Below are 21,689 nucleotides of genomic sequence, written 5' to 3'. Positions count from 1 at the left end.
AATTCTAGAGCTGTAGGAGATGACCAGGCTGAGCCTGAGGGAGGGGTCAAATGAGCCATCAGTCTCGAGATTTAAGTCCAGCCCACCTTGAATTCCATTGACTCTTATCTACTGCCAATTTGATTTGATTGTTAGTAGTAGATCTTAAACTTGCAATAAACTTCATCTTAACTGTCTGGATTTCTTGATTTTCCTGTGCATTGCAGAAGTGACTTACATACAATAAAGACCATCTATAATGGTCTTTTCATATCCTAACTCTACATAATGCAGGTCACATATTTTGCCAGCTGTCTGAATGAAGGATACAGTATATTGCTTGGGTGGGTTTGAGCCTTATATAAGCCACCATTTAGGTTAAATGTAGCTGCACCTAAAGGTTTGTTTTAAATTACACGTAATCATGGAAATGATTAACACTCTTTTGGTCAAGTTATATTTTACTGCCTGGATTAAACACTTTAAAATAAATATTATTTTAAATCAAAGGGTTTACTTGGAAAGATTCCTATCGTATATTTTAAACTGTCACTTCTTTTGATGTTTGGTTTTTTTTTTAATCTTAAAATTTATTTCAAGAAATACAATTTTTAAAAATGCTGTTTAATATAATATGAACTGGATGGAGCTCTTTTACCGAGCCTGAACACACATTAATGTAGTTCGGTATTGTTCTCCGATAGGAAGCTGTGATTGAAAAAAGGTTTTAGGCCCTAAATTGCTAGCTTAGATTATACCTTAACGTATGGGCCACCAGTGTAGTACACTGTGTCCCTGTAGACGCTTACTTTGTTATTCACTTTGCTTATTTTATTTTTAAAAAGTGGGAGTTAGCATGCTACAAAACAAAATGCCATCCTTATTCCTAAAATGTAGATCCCCGTTTAATGGACTTTGGATGCTACAGATATAACTTTTGTCCAGGCATTCCTGAATTAATGGACAAGTTTGTTGAATTCAAATAACATAGACAAGGACCTTAAATTTACACCATTGAATCATATTCACATTATTTGCATCAAGTTACGACATACAGTTAATCCTTGACTTATGACCACAATTGAGTCCAAAATTTCCATTGCTAAGTGAGACAGCTAAATGAGTTTTGCCCCATTTTACAACATTTCTTGCCACAGTTGTTAAGTGAATCACTGCAGTTTTAAGTTAATAAGATGGTTGCTAAATGAATTAGCTTTCCCATTGACTTTGCTTGTCAGAAGGCCACAAAAAGTGATCACATGATCCCTACTGCAACTGTCATAAGTATGAGTCAGTTGTCAAGCATCCAAATTTTCATCACGTGACCACGGGGATGTTGCAACAGTCAGAAGTGTGAAAAACAGTCATAAATCTCCTTTTCCATGGGCATAATTTCAAATGGTCACTAAACAATTGTTTGTAAGTCAAAGACTACTAAAGGACAACATAAATTGCCACATCTAATATACTTTAACACAAAGGACAGGGCAGAATTGTTCAAAGTTGTTCCATAAAAGCAGGACAAGAAACAAAGAGCCTCATTACAAGGAAATACATTTTACTATTGATATAGAATACAGAATAACAGAGTTGGAAGGGATCTTAGAGGCCTTCTAAGTCCAACCCCCTGCTCAGGCATGGAGCCCTATACCATTTCAGACAAATGGTTGTCCAATCTCTTCTTTAAAACTTCCAGTGTTGGAGCATCCACAACTTCTGGAGGCAGGTCCTTCCACTGATTAATTGTTCTAACTGTCAGGAAATTTCTCCTTAATTCTAGGTTGTTTCTCTCCTTGATTGGTTGCTTCTCTCCTTGATGGAATATTTCCCCAATAGTAAGTGTTGTTCACAATGAAATGGACTGCTTTGGGAGATGGTGGACTCTTATTCACTTGATATTTTAAGCAAAGTTTGGACAGCCATTTGTCACAGATGCTCTAGCAGTGGTTTTCCTATACAGGACAGAAGATTGGTTCACATGATCTTCCAACTTCTATGTGTGCAAACCATATTCTCCCACTTAGCCATGTCAATATTCTGAAAGTGATTAAAACAAGGAAGAATCCTTCTTCACTGAAAACTATGAATTAGGATGTATGACAGTATAAATAGCAGCATGCCCTGAAATCCCACAATGCCAAGTACATTTCCATACAAATATTTAAATAATTGAAATTTTATATATTTTATTTATGTTATAGTTTTTTTAAAAAACCAATAGACTGCCAAGACAGACTGATGTAATTAGTTTTCTGGATACCTAAAAACCCCCACAATATTCTTTCTGAACTTTAAGCACTTTTAGGCTAGTCCACATATAATCCACAAAGCATTAAATTTTCTTTGCTTTTGGCTTTGCATGAGCTTAGTCTGATAGTTAGCACTATGGGCTAAGCAGATCACAATGGTTTGTGTCACAAAGAAAAATATGTTGCCATAGGTGGCGATGCAGCTGGCCCTTTAAATAACCAGCCAGCTTTCCAGTCGAAGGAGTCACATGACCTCCAAGAGCCAATAAAGGAAAAGAAAGGGGTTCTGTCAGGTTTTGGAGGCAAAATTTTTGGGGAATGACCTTAAACAAGAAGCACAACTATGATTACTAACTCTATCTTTATTGTAAGATTGCATTAGTAGAATTTTGAAAAGTATGATAGTTCAGGTTCTATAAATGTATTAGAAATATGTCATATTCTCTCTCTCTCTCTCTCTCTCTGTATGTGTGTGTGTGTGTGTGTGTGTGTATAATTGTTAATTCCTGAATTTTTTCTGTTGCATTTTTCACTTTTTAAAAACATTTTATATGCACTCTTAATCTTTGAAAATATATGTATTATAATTATCCTTGTTTTATTTCTTGTCTTTTTTATTTGTAAAAAAAGCGGTATTTTTTTAAAAAAAAACAAGACTGAAAGAAGTCTTCTCTTCCTTCACTTTTGTTTTCTTGAAAACTAGGAAACATCCTGAGACATTCAGCCACCATCTCCTCTGAACTCAAATTTCATTTATCAGACTGTTGTTGAGATTGTGGTTCTTTTGCCTGCCAACCAAGGTCATTTCCATATATATACCATTTACACATCCATAGCCGGGACAAATAATTTCTCTGTTTTTAATTAAAATTCTTTATAGGTATTTCTTCTAACTAGTCTGATATCATCAATTCAGGTTTGGCTATTTGCATATTGATTCCTTTAGTGCTGGTTAATGACTAATAAAATATTTCAGATTCAGTATTGTATGCATAATTAGGATTGTTTCTCTAAAATAAAAGGGCTCTTATTACTTTTGTCATTTCACCAACAGATGTGGAATGAGGACTAAGTAGAATGTTTGGCTCCTAATTTCATAGAACTGTTTTAAAGTTGCAATGCAATATAATCAGTTCTTTTATCTGAGAGTGTTGAATGTTGTTCACACTGTCTTTCTCTACATACTGTGCTGAGCCACAACGTGGGTTTCACACAACATGGTTAGCATATTATATAGAGACCTATATATAAATTTATAAATCATGTTTTTGTTTGTTGTGCAATCCCAGGCAATATTACTTTATCATAAACTGAATGAATTATAGCTTAGCACAAAGTGTGAATAGATTAAGGGAGAAATGCTATTATGTATTAACTTATTATGAAATACCTTTCCCCAACTTTGGTATTACAGAAAATCTTGTTTATCCGGTTATTTGAATTAGTAATAAAGTTTGTTTTATGTGTTTTAGTATCTTTTCTTTGATGGAATTGTAATTTGAGGCTATTTTTATTTTGATATACTGCCATGGTATAGTGTTTTGTTTGTTTTTGTGTAACAGTCCTACATCTAGAATAATGATTTGTTTTTAATAAAACGGAATAAACGTAAGGTGACCAATCGTCCTCCTTTAGGGAGGACAGTCCTTCTTTTATAAGTTCTGTCCTCACTCGAAAAGTGTCCTCCTACATGTCCTCCTTTTCAATATTTGAAGACTAATCTGTAAATCTCCATATTTGATCGATGCCGAGCTGATCCACTCGTATGATGTGATATATTTGTATTTGACATGACGATTAGTCAAGGCTCGGTACAGTGCGGCGAGATGCGATTATGAGACACATGCACGCTGCACAGGAGAATTGTTTTGAGAGTGCACCGTGTGCAAAGGTGCGCTGCACACAAGTGGCTTTGTTTACTTCTTACCGAAACATGACATAGCATACACGCACGCATTAGACTCACTTCTTTCTCAGTGAATATTCAATCATATACAGGTGAGCACAATAATTCATGTTTTATTAATTCATTAATAAATAAATTTCCAAATATGTATCATTTTATTTACAAGTTTATTCGCTTATGTTATTGTTTCAGTTTTAATAATTAATTTTATTTATTCATATTTTTTTCTTCAATTTATTTGTGTCTTCCTTCTCATTGTAAAAAAGTTGGTCACCTTAATAAACGGCCTTTCTAATACTAGTTAGGATCCCATAGATTTTAAATCAAATTAGTGTTGGTTTGGAAGACGGTTATTGTATTTACGTTATTTTGTAGGTATGGAAATCTTTTTTTGAGGCAGCTGTTTCTAAATAATACTGTATGAAGAAACTAACTCTTCCAGGTCATTAAAAACATTTTCATGTTCAAAATCTATTAAATAACCTCAGAGATTTCTAATTGCTTCATTGTAGCTATATAGAGGCACATACAAGATTGTAATAAGCAGCGACGCAGTACATAAAAGCAAAATGAAGAAAGTGAAAAATTAGTAACGTTAGATTTAAAAACAGCCCACAGATAATTAATAGTCACCGACACTTCTGCAGCTTTTAGCACCATTCTATGAAACCCATCTTCCTTATTTGTAATGCGTCTGCTCCTCTTCCCGGGCATGCTCAGAAGCAACAATGTAGCCAAACTTGCCCTTTTGTGAGTCAGGGCGACCGAACAATCGCTACTGAGTCTGCGTTTATACCACGTCTCCGCCGCCGTGGGACGTTGCTGCGGGGTTTGACAGAGGGATCACGAGTGAACGCAGGTGAGCGTCTGTTTCCGCTGCTTTCGGTTTGAAAAGCCGCTTCGAACGGTGCCGGTCGTAGCCTTCCAATAATGGACCCAGCAGAACGGCCTCTGCAAAGTTAGGGCGTTGCGCAGGGCTTTTGAATCGTGCAACTGGAAAGTAATTTAAACTTTTTAAGGTCTCTTATTCTCCTGAATTAAGTTGATGCATGCCACGTTTTAAGAAGGAAACGTGCCCGCCTAATTGCCTAATTCGGTCACTGCAGTCTGTTCTAAAAAGGCAAGCTTCCACAAGCTGAAGCCCCCCCCCCATCAGTTGGACTCCTAATTTTTATAATCTCCATGCAGAATGGTTTGGCTGTCTGGCAATGATGGGGGAGTTGCAGCCCACCATTTCTAGAAAGCTGAAATGGTAGAGGTCTAAGGTATAACGCTTTGCTGAGATTTGTAATGGTTTATTTAGCAGTTTACTGCTGGAGCAATTATCTGCATGTATGTAGTGCTTGTTGGATTACACGACTATCGGAGTCTTCTGAAGCCCCGTGTTGTTTTTTTGAATGTTTAAAGTTGTGTATATAAAATTTGAAATTAATTTAAAACCACCACAACATGAATAAGATGAATTATATAACAAATCTAAGCAGCTAAAAGAACAGAGCTTTGACTCTTAGATCAAACTGGTGCTAATTCAACTTGCTTCAGAGTTTTAGAGAGGCAGTCCTTGTTAACTTGGTCCTCAGTGTACTCTTGTAGACAATTAGTGGAGAAGCTTAAAGGTGGTGTTAAAGCAGAATGATAGGAGCAGACTAGTGGATGCTGTCCCCATCCTCAGTGCCATTACATGCTCTTGATCCCTTCGCTCAAAACTTGCTCTGTCATGATGCAAACACTTTTAAGTCTGAATGTTTCATATACACGTCGGTTAACATTTTGAACATTATGGCAAAGTACTCACCTCTGCTCATCTGGTTTTTTTATACTGGAAAAATGCAATGCCTTTGCCAGTGTTACTGGAGCAATAGGATTGACAACCCTCAGCCTGAAGATGATATGTTTGCTCATACAAAATATGTGACATGATTAATAGAGCAATATTACCAGAAAGTTAAAGCAAAACAAAAGTTAATATACAGTGGATATAAACAGTCTATACACCCCTGTTAAAATGCCAGGATTTTATTTATTTATTCCCCCCTCCACAAGACAGTTTCAATTTATTTTTCAATTGATTGCACAGCTTATATGTTATGAAGGTGAAAACAATTCTAAAGTGATTTATCTTGGTCTGATTTTCTTATATCTCAAAAACCTGGCACTTTCATAAGGGTATAGACTTTTCTGTATCCACTGTAACATGTGGAATACAATAATCCTAGGAGTTCAGACAAAAAAAAAATCTTACTGGATTAAGAAAAAGATTCAGAATTTTGACAATGTACTGATATTACAGCAAAGTAATTGTAAAAAAATAAGATGGTTGAGCTAATACCTTATTTAGCTGGTAAAAAATCAGAACAGATTTGTTTTTTCCAGAAAGCGTCTTGTTTAATAAGATACTTCAGTAAGTAGCTGTGTCTTTTGTGATATACTGCACGGTTAAGGGATTGCGCTAAGGTTTGGAAATTAAGTTCAAGTGCATGTCTGAATGATAGATATTTATTTATTTAATTTATAAGCCGCCCATCTCACTTAGCAAAGCATTTCTGGGTGGTTTACAAATTGCTTACAGATTGCTAAGTGGTTCACTAGTGGCCTCTAAGCAGCCTACATCTCAAAATTGTTGTCGGGGTAAAATGAGGGATGGTTCTGCTATGATCCCTTCTTGATTTTCTAGACAAAGACAAGAAGATACAAGAACAATGCTTTGGTTTAACTATAAAACAATGAAAAGAAATTAGCAATTCCTTAAGTTGAAAAAATTCCTTATTACATTCTATACTTTCAGCAAGAAGAATAACTGTTATCAGCTATTTGTTTTCAACAAAATGAACATATGGTAGTTTGGAAGATTGTTGGGGAAGCAGACTAAGTTTCCAAGACTGCTTTAAAAAAAAGATCTGCCAGTAGCTCTTCATATATTGCTATACAGTTGAGTGTTCTCTCCAACTGGTTCAGTGAATGGTTCATACCCAATATTAAGCAAGATTCTTTATGTAATAAGCCATAAGGTTGTTGGTTAAGTTCACATGTGACTGTTAGACAAGTGACATCTCCCTTGTAGTCCTTTAGTGCTTCGGTATATGTGCTATGTTCACAGCAACATATGTACTGGAAAAACATCTTCAGTTCCTGAAATACATCTACAGAACTCTTTCTCAAACTGATGTTCCCAGATGTTTTACACCATGATGTGAATATCATCTACTGTGCAGTATGCTAGGAATTTGAATGAAAATCCAAACCATCAGGAGGGCACCAGAATAATGAAGGCTGCCACAGACTACAATGGAACAGCTCTTTTTAAATATTGCAGGCCAAGTACACTCAAACATTCAAGAAAGTTTAAAAAATTGTTGAGACCTTGTGGGAGGCATAATATGTCAGTTTATATATGCCAAAATAATACTAATCTCAGGGGCTGCCACAAAGAAGAGGGAGCCAAGCTATTTTCCAAAGCGCCTGAAGGCAGGACAAGAAGCAACGGATGGAAACTAATCAAGGAAAGAAGCAACCTAGAACTAAGGAGAAACTTCCTGACAGTTACAACAATTAACCAGTGGAACAACCTGCCTCCAGAAGCGGTGAATGCTCCAACACTGGAAGTTTTTAAGGAAAGACTGGACAGCCATTTGTACGAAATGGTATAGGGTTTCCTGCCTGAGCAGGAGGTTGGACTAGATGACCTCCAAGGTCCCTTCCAACATTATTATTATTATTATTATTATTATTATTATTATTATTCTACTACCGTATATGCCGGCATTTAAGGTGACCCGGCGTATAAGATGAGCCCCGTCTTTAGCGCCGAGTCGCATGCCTAGAACGTCGTCTTATACGCCGGAAACTACCAGTATTTCCGTCGTATAAGACGACTCGGCGTATAAGACAACCCCCGACTTCAGCGCCAATTTTAATGCTTGCGGAAGTCACCTTATATGCCGGCATATACGGTACTACTACTATTAATAATAATCATTCTGTGGCTAATGTCAGAAATATTAAAATGATACACAAGGATGGTATAAAGGGAAACTCCAACACATAGCTATAATAAACGGGTTCCTCTCACATAATGTAACCATTTATCTCCCAAAGGTGCTTTTTCAAAAGGCAATTTGGACTTTATTTTTTCCTTGAAGATGTTTTGCTTCACATCCAAGAAGCTTCTTCAATTCTGACTCAGTCAGAACTGAAGAAGCTTCTTGGATGAGAAGCAAAAGTCTCATTTTGCCCTAGTTGCCTTTTGAAAAACCATCTTTGAGACAACCATGATCTGGGTGACTGAGAATCTCCATAGACAACTATTTATTTCAGATCTCGAAATATGCTAAACCAGGGTCCCCAACCTTCAGGCCACAGCCCACTATCAGGCCGTGGCCTGTTTGGAACTGGGTCACACCAGCGGCTGGCCAGCACACATGCGCACAGCTCGACTTGCATGACTGGTGGGCTGGTTCCCCTCCCCCCCCGCTGGGTTTATTCAGCAGATGTGAAACCAAATCAGTGATGATGTTGACATTTTATATCTGCTTTTGTTTCAGAAGCTTAATTGTCAATAGATTAATCAAACAATGTCTGAAGAAATCAGAAAAAGGCTTGATTTTCCTAACACGCTTATACAGTCACAGGTGAGAAAGCTTCTGTTTGTATGTATAGGTAGTCCTCAACTTATGACTTCAATTGAGCCCAGAATTTCAGTTGCTAAGTGGGACTTTTGTTAAGTGAGTTTTGTCCCATTTTATGACCTTTTTTGCCACAGTTAAGTGAATTACTGCAGTTGTTTAGTTAGTAACATGTTTGTTAAGTGAATCTGGCTTCCCCATTGACTTTGCTTGTCAGAAGGTCGCAAAAGGGGATCACATGACCTTGGGACGCTGCAACTGTCATAAATTGAGTCAGTTGCCAAGCGTCTAAATTTTGATCACATGACCATGGGAATGCTGCAACAGTTGCAAGTGTGAAAAGTGGTCATAAGTCATTTTTTTTCAATTACATTGTAACTTTGAACGGTCTGTTCAAAGTTAAACTGTTATAAGTCAAGGACTATCTGTACTATGTATGGCATGAATATCTAGATTGATCCACACACATATGCACTTGTACTTGTTGAAAAATAAATTATTTACATGAAACCTCTGGGGAAGATTATCCAGAGTTTTGAGTGGGATGTCTTCAGGATGATGAGACCCTGCTTTGCTGCTCCTTACTATCCCGTTTCAAGTAAGTATTTGATACCCTGGAGTATTGCCAAAGTGCCATTAGAGACTGGATGAGAAAAAACAAGCTGCTAATCCAGCCAAAACAAAGGTGATGTTGACTACATTTTACTAGTTGGCTGTATCTAGGCAATAGTGGCTGGTTTTTAAAAAAATAAGCAGAGATAGAACAGATTAGTATTTGAACAAGGGACCACAAAAATTACCAGGATTATCGAAGAAAGTGGGAAATTAAAAAAATGCAAGAAGGTACTGGGGATGGTGGGAAATTGCTTCTATATTATTATTATTATTATTATTATTATTATTATTATTATTATTATTATTATTATTATTATGTCATATCCGTTATTGGACGTTGGTGATCATGTTGGCGATCCTGTTTTTATCAGCAGCCGCACGAAAAAGTGCTGCTGAGTTTTGTCCAAATATAGTTTTGTCTACATTATTACTACTAATATATTGCTACCAATTGTAAATTTCATTGAACTGTCCTAAAAGTCACTACAAGTTGAGTTTGACTACTAGAATATATGTTAGTAGTTTTGCTAATTCTTTCACAGAGAAGTATGAAATAGATTCTGTTAGATCAGAATTAGCAGTCTTTCTGTTGCACCATTCTACTTTTCATAATGGCCATCTGGCAGCTGAAGCACAGTAATAGTGAATTGACAGATAAGCTCCTAACCAAAATTCAAAATCTCTTGGCCAAGAGATATGACTACATCAGGTTTCTTTAAGCCATTTGCTTGGTTTTCACCCTGTACGAACAACAGATAGGCTCTTGTGTGGTTTGTTTTAATTAGTGAGAGCAGCCATTATGTCAATGAAGAAATATTCTTAAGAAAAGATCCAGGTTGATGTCAGGCTTTCTGCTGATTTATGATGGTGTTAACTAGAACTGTTCATTTTTCAAATAGTAATACTGTTCTTGCAAGTATTTTTCACTTGGACTTTTTTTTTTTAGAAAAATAGATCCCTGCCTGTATTCATTGCGTAAGTTGGGCATTTTGTGGTCTTTGAATTGATACCATGATATAGCTTAGCACCACTGATTTCATTAGTTTACTCTGCTGGGATTAAAGAACTGTCTGGAGAGCCAAGGGAGGCTGACATCTACTCAAGAATGTTGCCTGCATAATTATATTTCTAGTAGCCATATGACATGTATATTATAAGCAGCTTGATATGTCTTCATATAGCTATCATGTTTTCATATACTACCTGTCTGACATAATTATTGACACTTTGCTAAATAAATTAATTAGAATTTCTTCAAACTTAGAAGGTGAAGAACTCAGCTTCCTACATGCATTAGCAGAAAGGTGGGGGAGATGGCATTTGTTTATTTTAAACCCCATAAGGGAATCATTCCTTCTTATAAGGTGCAAATAAAAAAAATAAAAATGTTTTTAAATGCATCTGAAGTGCTTTCTTATAAGAAATTCTACTTCCTTAGTACAGTTACTAAATTCTTAAGGAAATATAGAACTCATCTGGCTATTCGTCCATTTATTCTGTAATGACAGATCACAGTATCCCATACCCTAGGAAGGAATTTTTCCCATTACTAGGAACAGCTATTAAATCACTTTTTAAATGAGGCTGAGGACTTTCTCATATATGTAACTTCTAAGTAAAGGCCCATCTACAAACATTGTTTTTGCTATGCTGATTCAGGTACCAAGTTCTGGTCCACTTGTACTGACAATCTAGGGTTGTGAGTAGCTATATTTTTAGCACCAAGATGTTATATCTCAGAATTCTCTGTGAAGATAAAGAGAATATCAAGTTTGCTACTATTGAATTGTGTTTGATAAATTATTTTCCCCCCAATATAACCTTAGCCTTGATGATGATGTTCAACTAACATAACTGGGGGAGGGAGGGGCAGGGCATGGTTGCTGCTGGCTGCAATAAAGATCATAATTTAGTAATTTATGTTTATTCACAGGCTGTGGGCCATCTTATTGCTGCAGTGCTGAAAGAAAATGTTTTATCTAACAAGATCAGCCAATCCAGTAACCAGGTTTGTGACTTTGCTTTCATTTTTCTTTCCTCCATTGCCCTGACAACTGCTTTTGTGGTGTAACATGATTGAAAATCAATTCTGGTAATTTTAAATTTTCACAACCAGAGGATAATGCTTCGCTGAGAAAGAAAAAAAACATTGAAATGGTGTATGTAACAATATCAGACTATCTAATGATAACGATGCACTGTCTGGAATGGGCAGGTGCAAGGTGACTTGCCCCACGATGCCTCCCCGTTCAGTTGAAGGCTTCGTTCTTGCCCTCAAACTAAAGCCGGCACAGGTGAGCGAGCAGCATTGGTTCCTGTGCCCAGCCAACTCCGATTCCATGCTTTGCCCCATAGGCAAGCAAATGAAGCAAACACTCCCCCCTTAAAATGGAAGCTTCTGGGGGCCATGATCTCTTTTGAACCTACTCGATATTACAGCACCCAGGAGCTCCCGTTGTCGTTGTGAAAAACATTTTCAAGCCAACTCTCCTCTCCTTCAAAGGGAAAGAAACCTCACCAGAGAGGGTTTTTGTAAGGTTCGGCAGGAAGGGAGGGGGAAGTGTGAGGTATCTTAGTGGGTTGGGGAGGCCTTGGGGCCTGTTCCATCACTAGGCCCTCTATGGCCTTCCCTACCCTGAGATACCTCATGTGCACTTAACGAGCTGCGTGCGTCTTAACGAGCAGGGAGTGATCTTGTTCGAGGTACAACATTCACTCCCACGAGTTTTCGAGTTATGATGGAATGGGCAGGCTCCATTCCATTCGTAACTTGAAGACTACCTGCCAGCTGTCAAGTATCCAAATTTTGATCATGTGATCCCAGGGATGCTAAAATGATCATAAGCATGAATGAATGGTTGTTAGTCAAGGACTATCTGTATAGAAATTTGTTTCATTTGCCTCAGTTCATATTGGCTGAGAGATGCTGAGATTTATAAAAATCTGTAATGTAATTGAAAAAAGATGTGCCAAAGATTTGCAAAATCTGGCCATAGATTATCTGGTCCTGATACAAAATACATTTTCCTATTCTGTTATCTTTTTTCCTGATGTTTACTTTGTGTAATAGTTCATTAGATTTAAATGGAATAAAACTTACATTTCTGAACTTAAATTTAGAATTGTTGGAGCTAAAACTATTTGTTGCAGCTTTATTTAGTTATTGTTTGATCACTTTATAACTGGCTTTCCTTCAAGAGACAAAGACAATATACATAGAAGTTCCTCTTCTTCTTTCTCTCCTTAATAATCCTGTGAGGTAGCTACAATTAAGAAAGCATGACTGACTCAAAATTATGTCAAAATCCATAGCTGACAATGGACTAGAATCTGAGTCCTCCTAGCACAGTGGTTCTCAATCTTTTTAATGCCGCGACCCCCAACCGGTCGTAAGTTGAGGACTACTCAACCGGTCGTAAGTCGAGGACTACTCAACTGGTGCAGCACCATTTGCAGAATGGGACTTTTGGCGGGCTCAGCAGGGCAGAGACAGCCTGGACAATTCCTATTGGCTTTTGAAAGCCAATAGAATTAGACTCTATTCAAGAGAGTCTATTCCATTGGCTTTCAAAAGCCAATAGAATAAAAGGGAGTAGCACAGCTAAGGAAAAGGGGGAAAAATGGCAGACTCCATTGTTTGGCGACCCCCGTGAAATGGTTGTTTGACCCCAAATGGGGTCCCGACCCACAGGTTGAGAACCACTGTCCTAGCACTAATGTAACCTTTTAACACTATGCCTCTTTGCACCTCCTTTTTCATTTCTAGCATTGTTTTCATGCATATTATAATGCTCATTAGAATATAAATACACAACTGAAAATGAAATAATGAACTGGTCATGGGCTTTTTCTGTTAATTGTTTATGTAAATTTTGTGGACATTTCACTATATCAGTGGATTGAAAAAAAATGAATACATACTGTACATGTAAAAAGTGTAGCAAACTATAAACTATCTACTAGATATCTTTCTAAGTATTAAATGGAAACATCTTTTTTATTAAGAAAGGCAGAAATTTTGTCCTCTCAGAACATTTGCCATACTGAACACTTTCACTTTTGAAATATTTTGGCTAATTCTAAATGAGGAGAGTAAACATTAAAGAAATGGTTTCCATTAGGCACTTCAGTCCATAATCAAACATGCTTGCAACCCATTGACAGATTTAAATGGTTAGGTGCAGTTAAGCATTTTAGCTATATTTTTAAAAGTATCAAATATTAAAATTACAACAGGACAACTACCAGCTATCTCAGAATTAAATTACGATTTTGATTAAATCAAAATTAAATGTCAGTCCTAATAAATTCAAAGCAAACTGTAAAATAAGCCTTCCTCAAAAGATGTCTGATTCTTTTGCTACCAGAAACTTATATTCTAAGTGCAAAGAAACAGGAACAAAAAAGAAGCATGTTACTTTTATGAGGCACTTCCATAATTATGAGACCACTACTGAAAATACATTTTTAATATATTATACTGTCCTGGGAGAGATATTTGATATTCAAGCCATTCTCCATTTACACAACTAGCAAAAACAGGAGTCTTCCATGTCAAAGAGTTTTCTGTATCACATTAGTAAATTTTACTTAGTCTTGAGTTCAGGAAGCCATCTGAGGTAAATTAACTATATGTTCAGCAAGTGGCAAGTGAAGAAAGAATGAAATATTCTTTCACTTTCTCTGTTTTTGCTCAGATATCAGTTGAAGTAGAATGGCTGTGAGAACAATAATTGAATTTATGAGTCATCAGTCCTGAATAACGGAGCTTGTTTCTCCTCTCTCTTTGATTCCAGACCCCGGCGTTAAAGTTGCTCTGGGAAAAGTCCTGCAGTGACAATATGATGGTTCGGACAACCTGCTGTGAGGCTCTGGTGATGCTTGTTAAACAAGATCATGCAGAGTTTGGCTACATTCTTAACACAGCACTCAGCCTCATTCCTTCAGCCAGGTGATGGTCATTTAATTGAAGATCAACTCTTGATTTTGTAGGTCAGAATCAGTGATACCATCTTGTAAAAAAAAAAAAAAAGGTAAAGTTGACCCTGGGGAAACCGTGAAAGAGCCATTAATGGAGGAAGGAAAGAATGAGCTATTAAGGGAGAAAAAAATTATACAATCCTGAGATGGAGGAAAGAATGAGAAAGATGCAAAATAACTCTACCTTGGTTTTGTTTAATATAAAATGCAGCAGGGAGAAACTTGGACAGGTTTGCTAGATCCTGTTTTTTTTTTTAACCTTATTATAATAAAGAGCATTAGGGTGAAGGTTCGTTCTCTGAGTTTGGTTTCTGAACGTTTCATTACCAAGCTAGATAACATCTTCAGTGGAGTTTAGGGGATGTCAGTCTGGTAAACGTTCAGAAACCAGCCCACAAGCTCGGAGAATGAACCTTCACCTCATTCTACGCCTGAGCTACAGATATTTTGCAAATAAAGAGCATTCTAGGAATCTCTACTGTTTCTGTTACTTGACCTGGCTTACCTTGCAGGGCTGACACCTCTGCTCTTTTCTGCTCCAGTGTCTCACTTCTGAGTGTCCAAATGCTAAATAGTGACTGGACTTCAGAGTCAAGCTGTCTTTCCTAATCTCTGGAACCCAGTCTCTCATTTTTATTTTTTGCCATTCAGTGATTCTCTCTGTAGGTCTTGGGCCTGGGTAAAATAACAATGCTTTTCCTCCAAGAAAGCTGTCAGGCATATAACAGTTTTCTTACAGTGCTCAAAAGTATTCTCAGCTTCATTCAAACATTTTGCTGTTATGAATGAAAACACTACCAAATGCTTTTTTTTTTTTTGGCCATTTCTTTCGAGACTTCAGTGATCTTATTGAATTGACTATGGATTCAGTGTTCATGATGTCTTTGCTCAACCCAAACCCAAACAGATTTTATGGAAGTTTGCCAAAGCTAAACGTGTTCCTTGATGTTCTGCCTCTTCTGTTGTATTCTTAAATTGGAGTTAGATAAAGAATGGAGCAGAGTAGCATAGCAAAAAATAAATAGGTAAATAATAAAAATAATGATTTGCAATGATGCTCAAGCGTAATCACCTACAGATTTCTGCTCTTTGCATAGAGGTTGTTTTATTGCTCAAGGCTAGTAATTTGGTTTTCCACCTGTACTGTATTATAAGGTCATTGACCCTCATAGTCAGAGATTCCATGATTTGTACCACCAAAACATATTTCTAACTTTCACAAAAGTACATTTTGAATGTGCCTGGCTTCAACTAGTAATACATCCCTGTCCACCCCCAACCTAGCACAGTGAAACAGCAATCTCTTTTTTAAACATTACTAAAATACTCTATTAAACTCTAGCTGTGTATTACTGGCATACAGTGTACATTAGGGTATGACTTAAAAATATACAGGTAGTCCTCGAGTTATAACAGTTCATTTAGTGACTGTTCAAAGCTACAAGAGCACTGAAAAAAATGACTTACGATCGTAGTATGATCTTTGCAGCATCCCCATGGTCCTGTGATCAAAATTCAGACGTTGGGCAACCAACTCATATTTATGACCGTTACATTCTCCTGGGGGTCATGTGATCACCTCTTGTGACCTTCTGACAAGCAAAGTCAATGGAGAAGCCAGATTCATTTAACAACCAGATTACTAACTTATCAACTATGGTGATTCACTTAACAACTGAAGCAAGAAAGGTTGTAAAATGGGCCAAAACCTACTTAACAAATGTCTCACTTAACAATAAAAATTTTGGGCTCAATTGTGGTCATAAGTCGAGCACTACCTGTAATCGAAGCCCCCGAAAAGAGTTAAAGAAAACTAGGTTACTTGTCAAGGTAGCAGCTGGAGTTAAGCTAAAGAAGAAGAGGAAAACTAAACAATTTCCCCAATATATTCTTGAGCATGTAAGTACCATTTTCAAGGCGAACATCAGGAACTGCTTGGAAATCCTGAACCTCATTGACAGAAGATTTAGAAGAACTACAGGATGAACATAACAAAGTTATTAAGGAGGAATGGGAAAAGACACTGCCAAAGATAAAGAAACAAGAAATCAAATTGGACGTCAGAACAGATCATGGAAATTACCAAGAAAAGAAACCAAAGCCAAGGAAAACAAAATCTCAAGAAGAAACCTACCAAACAATTTCAGAGAGCTGTTGGAAGAGACAAGAAGCAGTACTAAGAGTACTTCTGTAAAGATACTGAAGATGGAAACAGACATGGAAAACAAGGAAAGTCTTCCAAAATACCTCTGAACTCTAGAAGGGGGTTCTAACCTCAAATCGATATGCTAAAGGATGCAATGGATAGATTCAACTGATTCAAAAATAAATATGGAATGAATAGCCTTAAATACTGTACAGTAAAGCTGTCAGCCTCAAAGATATTGTAGGAGATATTTCTACTTATAAGAAACTGTAGTACTAGAAGATGAAATTAAATCAGCATCCAGATGCAGAAACTGATGGAAAACTTGCTGAAATATGGCAATCAACGGAAGAAGAATCAGTAAGGATTTTAACCAAGCTGTTAGCAAAATCAGTGATGAGTCTAATGAAGCAAATCTGGAAAACAACACAATGGCCAACAGATTGGAAAATGTACATCCCAATATGAAACTAGGAGACTTAACAGAGTATGCAAACTATTGTACAATATCCTTAATTTGATACGTCAACAAAATAATGCTTGAAATCATCCAGTGCAGACTGAAGCCCTACACAGAAAAAGAGATACCAGATGTTCAAGCTGAAGTTAGAAAATGCTAAGCCGCATAAGATATTGCTGAGCACGCTCAATAATTAAGAAAGCAAAAAAATACCAGAAAGAAGTCAGTATGTGCTTCGTTGATTTGTAGAAAGGCTTTGGGTGGTGTCACCATGTGAAACTGTGGAATGTGCATTAAAAAAAATTGGGAATCCCAGGACATCTCATTGTCCTCATGCAAAATATATATACAGATCAGGAAGCCCCAGTATGGATAGTACATAATAAAACAGATTGGCTCCCGGTCAGCAAAGAAGTGAGGCAAAGTTTGGAGGGTAGGGAATGGCCTTGAAGGACAGTTGGAAGGTAATGGTTAGATCAGTGGTTCTCAACCTTTCTAATGCCGCGACCCCATAATACAGTTCCCCATGTTGTGGTGACCCCCAACCACTTATACATCACCGGGTGCAGGGGCGTGGCCAAAGAAAAGGGAAAAATGGCGGACAGCCTTGTTTGGCGACCCCCGTGAAATGGTCGTTTGACCCCAAATGGGGTCCCGACCCACAGGTTGAGAACCACTGGGTTAGATAAAAGGGGATTGATATGTGTCAAGAGAGTAACTTGGCAAGCCCATTCCCTAATTCAGTGGAGATAAAGGGAGGGAGGGGGAAGCATATTCAGACTTGCAAGATTCTGTTACTATAGCTGTTACAATAAAAATTGTACTAACCTACCTGATGATGGTTTCTTAGTCTGACCTACCTTGTAAGACTGACATAAGCATTTATACTATCTCTTCATTTATTCAACCCGTGTCCTGAACATATATTAAGGGAATCTGGGTTGGAAACAAAAGAATGTGTGAATATGTTACTTTGGAGGAAGAAATATCAATAACCTGAGCTCAAAAATACAAAGGATCTCCAAGCTCTAGTAATACCGTGTATGTATGTATGTATGTATGTATGTATGTATGTATTTACTTGCCTCCAAAAGAGGCACCAGGTAGACTGGGTCTTATTTGTTTGTTTGTTTGTTTGCCTCCAAAAGAGGAACCAAGTCTTATTTTGGGGGGATGTCTTTTATACTCACCTCCGGCACCGACAACCCCGCCCAGCAAGTCCACTTTTTCTGCAGCCGAAGGAGCAGCTTCATTCTGCAGCTGCATTCCGGCCGGCATTTTGCAGTCAGGCCTTTCCAGAAGGCCTATGCAGCCGAGTACCGAGCTATGGATTGAATCCATAGCTTGATCCTCAGCTGCAGAGCTGTTGGAGAACCGAGCTATGGATTGAATCCATAGCTCAGTTCTCAGCTGTAGTGGCCTTCTGGAAAATCTGTGACTGGGAAATGTAGGCCTGGCTGCAGAAGACACCGCAGAAGAAGAGCTGGGCCAGCGAGGAGAGACCTGGCTGGAAGGTAAGTGGGTGTGGGGTGTGCGGGGCAGTTTCACCCTCACCCCCGCCCTAGCTTGCTTTTTAGATGTGTGCCTTGCCCCAAAACTAGGGCTTATTTTTGGGGTATGGCTTATATTAGGCCCACCCCCAAAAATCAAGCTAGAGCTTATTTTTGGGGTAGGTCTTTCAGGAAAATGTTAAGAAGCATGGAGGAAAGAATGGAACTGAAATTAAATATAAAGAAAACTAAACAAATGACAACAGGTAGAACAACCATCCATAGAATTGACAAGATATCTAAGTGGTAAATAGTTTCTTCCTTTCAGGATCAACAATATTAAAGGAACAGTCAAGAAATAAATCACAGACTAGATAGAGCAGCTGTGAAAGTCTTTGAAATGATGATCAGATGCTATGATGTGTTTATACTTACAAAAATCAGAATAGTGCAAGAAATATTCCCTGTGGCACCGTATGAAAGCAAAATTTGGACTTTGAAAAAATAGAACAGGAAGAGTATTGCTGTTTTTTTTTTAACTTTTCTGTTGAAGAAGACTCCTGGGAATACTGTGGACAGCCAAGAAAACAAGTAAACCGTCAAACAAAATAATCCAGATATTGCACTTGAGGCTCAAATTATCCTACTTTAGATTAATTATGCAAAGACCAAGCTCTCTGGAGACGACTTTAATGCTGAGAATGAAAGAGAAGAAGAGGACAACTAGCAGAAAAGTAGGTGGACATTGTTACAATGGTTTTATATACTATTGGAAGATCTGAAGGACTAGGTTAGGAACAGGTCGTCATGGAGAAAATCTAGGTGATTGCTAAGAGTCAACACCAACTTAATAGTACATAATCAAATGGGCTGTAGAGAGTAAAGAAGATGACATTGATGGAAATACACAAGCTCTTTCCCCAAAGTGATGAGGGGTGAAATGCACAAGTCCACAACAGAGATCAAATATATAAAAGGGGCTTAGAAAGACACCTCCCTAATTCACCACAGTATAAGAAGAGGGATGATATATAGGACAATCAGAAAAATTGGATGCCAGGAGCCAGTCAAGATCTTGGGTTCACCCTCTCAGTTGGCTTTTAGAAGGCTGGATGACAGTCTCCATTTTGTCTTTGTCTTCAGTATATGTTTTTTTTTTTTGAAAGGATACTAGATTTGCATACTTTTCTAATTACTCTTGGGAATTGTTTATTAACTTTTTCAGCTATTAGAAACCTTCGGATTGGGTGCGTTTTCCTTCAATCCTTAGTGAAAAAAGTTTTAACAAAAGGTTTATGAACTTTAAAAACAATTATGGACTAAACTGCAAGAATGATTAAAACTTTGATTGTAGAACGTTACAAATAGGCTAAGTATCCCGATAAATTTGCAGTAAGATTTTGGAATTAATTATAAAGAATCCTTCCCAGGTGAAAAGTCTTTCATTTTAAAACATAAGAGAAGATTTTAAAAAATGGATACTAAGGGAAACCAGAGGGAGTTAAAAATTACAATTAAAGAAGAACATTTAAACTCAATTTACAATTATAGAATGAAGCAAACATTTGAACATTTTGAAAAATACTTTTGAACAATGGACTGAGAAGTTAATTTTAAGGGTGTCTGCCTCTATAGATAGACAGTATCTAAAAGATTTTATGGAAGTGGAGAAAGTTCTACCAGACAAGAGCAGGACTGAGTTGAAAATGGCTTTCTATAAGAATGACATGGGAAAAAATGCTACGCTAGACATACAAAACTTTGGCTGATGTCTTAATAATTAAAAAGGATATTGAAAGATCAAAAGGAAGAAAGTGACCTGATAATTTTGCTATATTACAAAAAGTAACTTGTTAACATTTTGAAAAGTTTTGTGATAAGGAGCAAAGAAAAAAATCAGGTTCAATGATACTACTTGAAGGGACTAAAGACTGAGATTGTTGGAATAAAAGGAAGGAATATAAAGTTGGTTTATTTGATCAAGGTTAAACTAAGTATATTATTAATGGGCTTTTTGCTGACATCAGGACTGAAATGACAGTGCTTCATGAATTTGCTTATATGTAAGAGAAGGTTTATGGGAAGAAAGATCATTTGTATTTTAAGAGAAGGTGATGAATTTCTCTTCAACAGTGAGATGGGTGGCATATATATTTAATAAATAAATAAAATAAAGTTAGTAAAATGGTTTATACTTGTGATGAAAGTGGGAAATCACTTTATATTTTTTAAATTTTTCTTCACTATATACTTTTTCAATTTCTCTATTTTTCATCTTTTTCTATTGTTTCTGCATCTTTCTAATCTTTATTCTTCTATTTTCAGTTTGTATTAGCTTTTACTGTTGAAATTATAATCTTTAATAAAATCACAATTTATATAAAAAGATTATTTATTCCTTCACCCTTCCCTTTTCCACTTTTGTCTAAGTTTCTGATTTTTCTATCTATAATAAATGGCTCTCAAAGGTGCTGATTTTTGAAAAGGATAAAAGATCCAGTCTGTAGCTTGCTTATGGAAAGTAACGGTGATACTAATTAATTCCTATGTTAAATTGATGCGAGAAAATATTTTTCGGGATTAAAGTGGCTAGCAAGACCAGAACTGTGGGAAGAGTGCAGCAAGTAGGTGAAAAGACTGTTTGAGACCTTTATATGAATCCTTAAAGTCTCTGGTATATGCACATATGACCTGTTATATATCTTCAAAGAGATACTTTCAAAATTAAGACTGTCTTGTGATAGTGCCTACAAGATAATTTACTATGTAAAATGGGCACATAGCTATCGGAATCAGGGCAAACCAAATGAAAAAGTACTATGTTGAATTATGGTTTGATTAATGACATAACCTGGGAAGTCCTTTCAAACTAAAAAGTGGTGTTAAGGGACATCGTGAAAATGTTTCCCTTTTTGTAGAAATCTGTTGACTGAACATGTATTTTTACTGTGCTTTTTGATAGGAATGTCCAGGGCTTGATAAAAATCATTGTAAAGCTATTACAGATGCAAGCCTTGAAGACATCAAAAAATGAAGAACAGCAACAGCTTGACTTATATGCAATCAGGTATGCCTTAAACCGGTCAAATTGGCCTGCTGTTTTGAATGGTAACGTGATAAACATTGCAAGTACCAAGGATTCTCATTACTTGCAGTAATTATTTTATAAAGTCTTAGCTGAGAACAGTGTGTTGGGCAACCCAGTTTTTCTCCATTCTGCATGTCCATGAATGACCACATGT

At 36.9% G+C, this 21,689-nt stretch overlaps 1 protein-coding gene and 1 long non-coding RNA gene across 5 annotated transcripts in view; one reads left to right on the top strand and one right to left on the bottom strand.

The window, feature by feature from the left end:
* Positions 1–4,855: 4,855 nt before the first annotated feature.
* Positions 4,856–21,689, top strand: part of FOCAD (focadhesin) — a 150,702-nt gene continuing 133,868 nt past the window's right edge. The window contains exons 1-5 of one of the 4 annotated variants that reach the window (XM_039357059.1): positions 4,856–4,993; positions 8,676–8,762; positions 11,305–11,379; positions 14,168–14,322; positions 21,410–21,514. In XM_039357059.1, the coding sequence (XP_039212993.1) occupies positions 8,706–8,762; positions 11,305–11,379; positions 14,168–14,322; positions 21,410–21,514 (392 nt within the window). In that variant the 5' untranslated portion in view covers positions 4,856–4,993; positions 8,676–8,705. The other 3 variants (XM_039357060.1, XM_039357061.1, XM_039357062.1) reach the window with 3 other exon arrangements.
* On the bottom strand, positions 14,253–18,247 carry LOC120314213. Its single transcript, XR_005558373.1, has 3 exons — positions 18,148–18,247; positions 17,818–17,893; positions 14,253–14,383 (listed from the first exon to the last, which is right to left on the bottom strand). It is a non-coding gene; the product is annotated as an uncharacterized LOC120314213 (long non-coding RNA).

This window comes from Crotalus tigris, unplaced genomic scaffold (genome assembly GCF_016545835.1).
Source record: "Crotalus tigris isolate CLP2741 ecotype Arizona unplaced genomic scaffold, ASM1654583v1 scf7180000018862.1388955, whole genome shotgun sequence".
Lineage (NCBI taxonomy): Eukaryota > Metazoa > Chordata > Lepidosauria > Squamata > Viperidae > Crotalus > Crotalus tigris.
The sequence above is the reverse complement of the archived record's forward strand: the minus strand, read 5'-3'. Positions and strand labels throughout refer to the sequence as shown.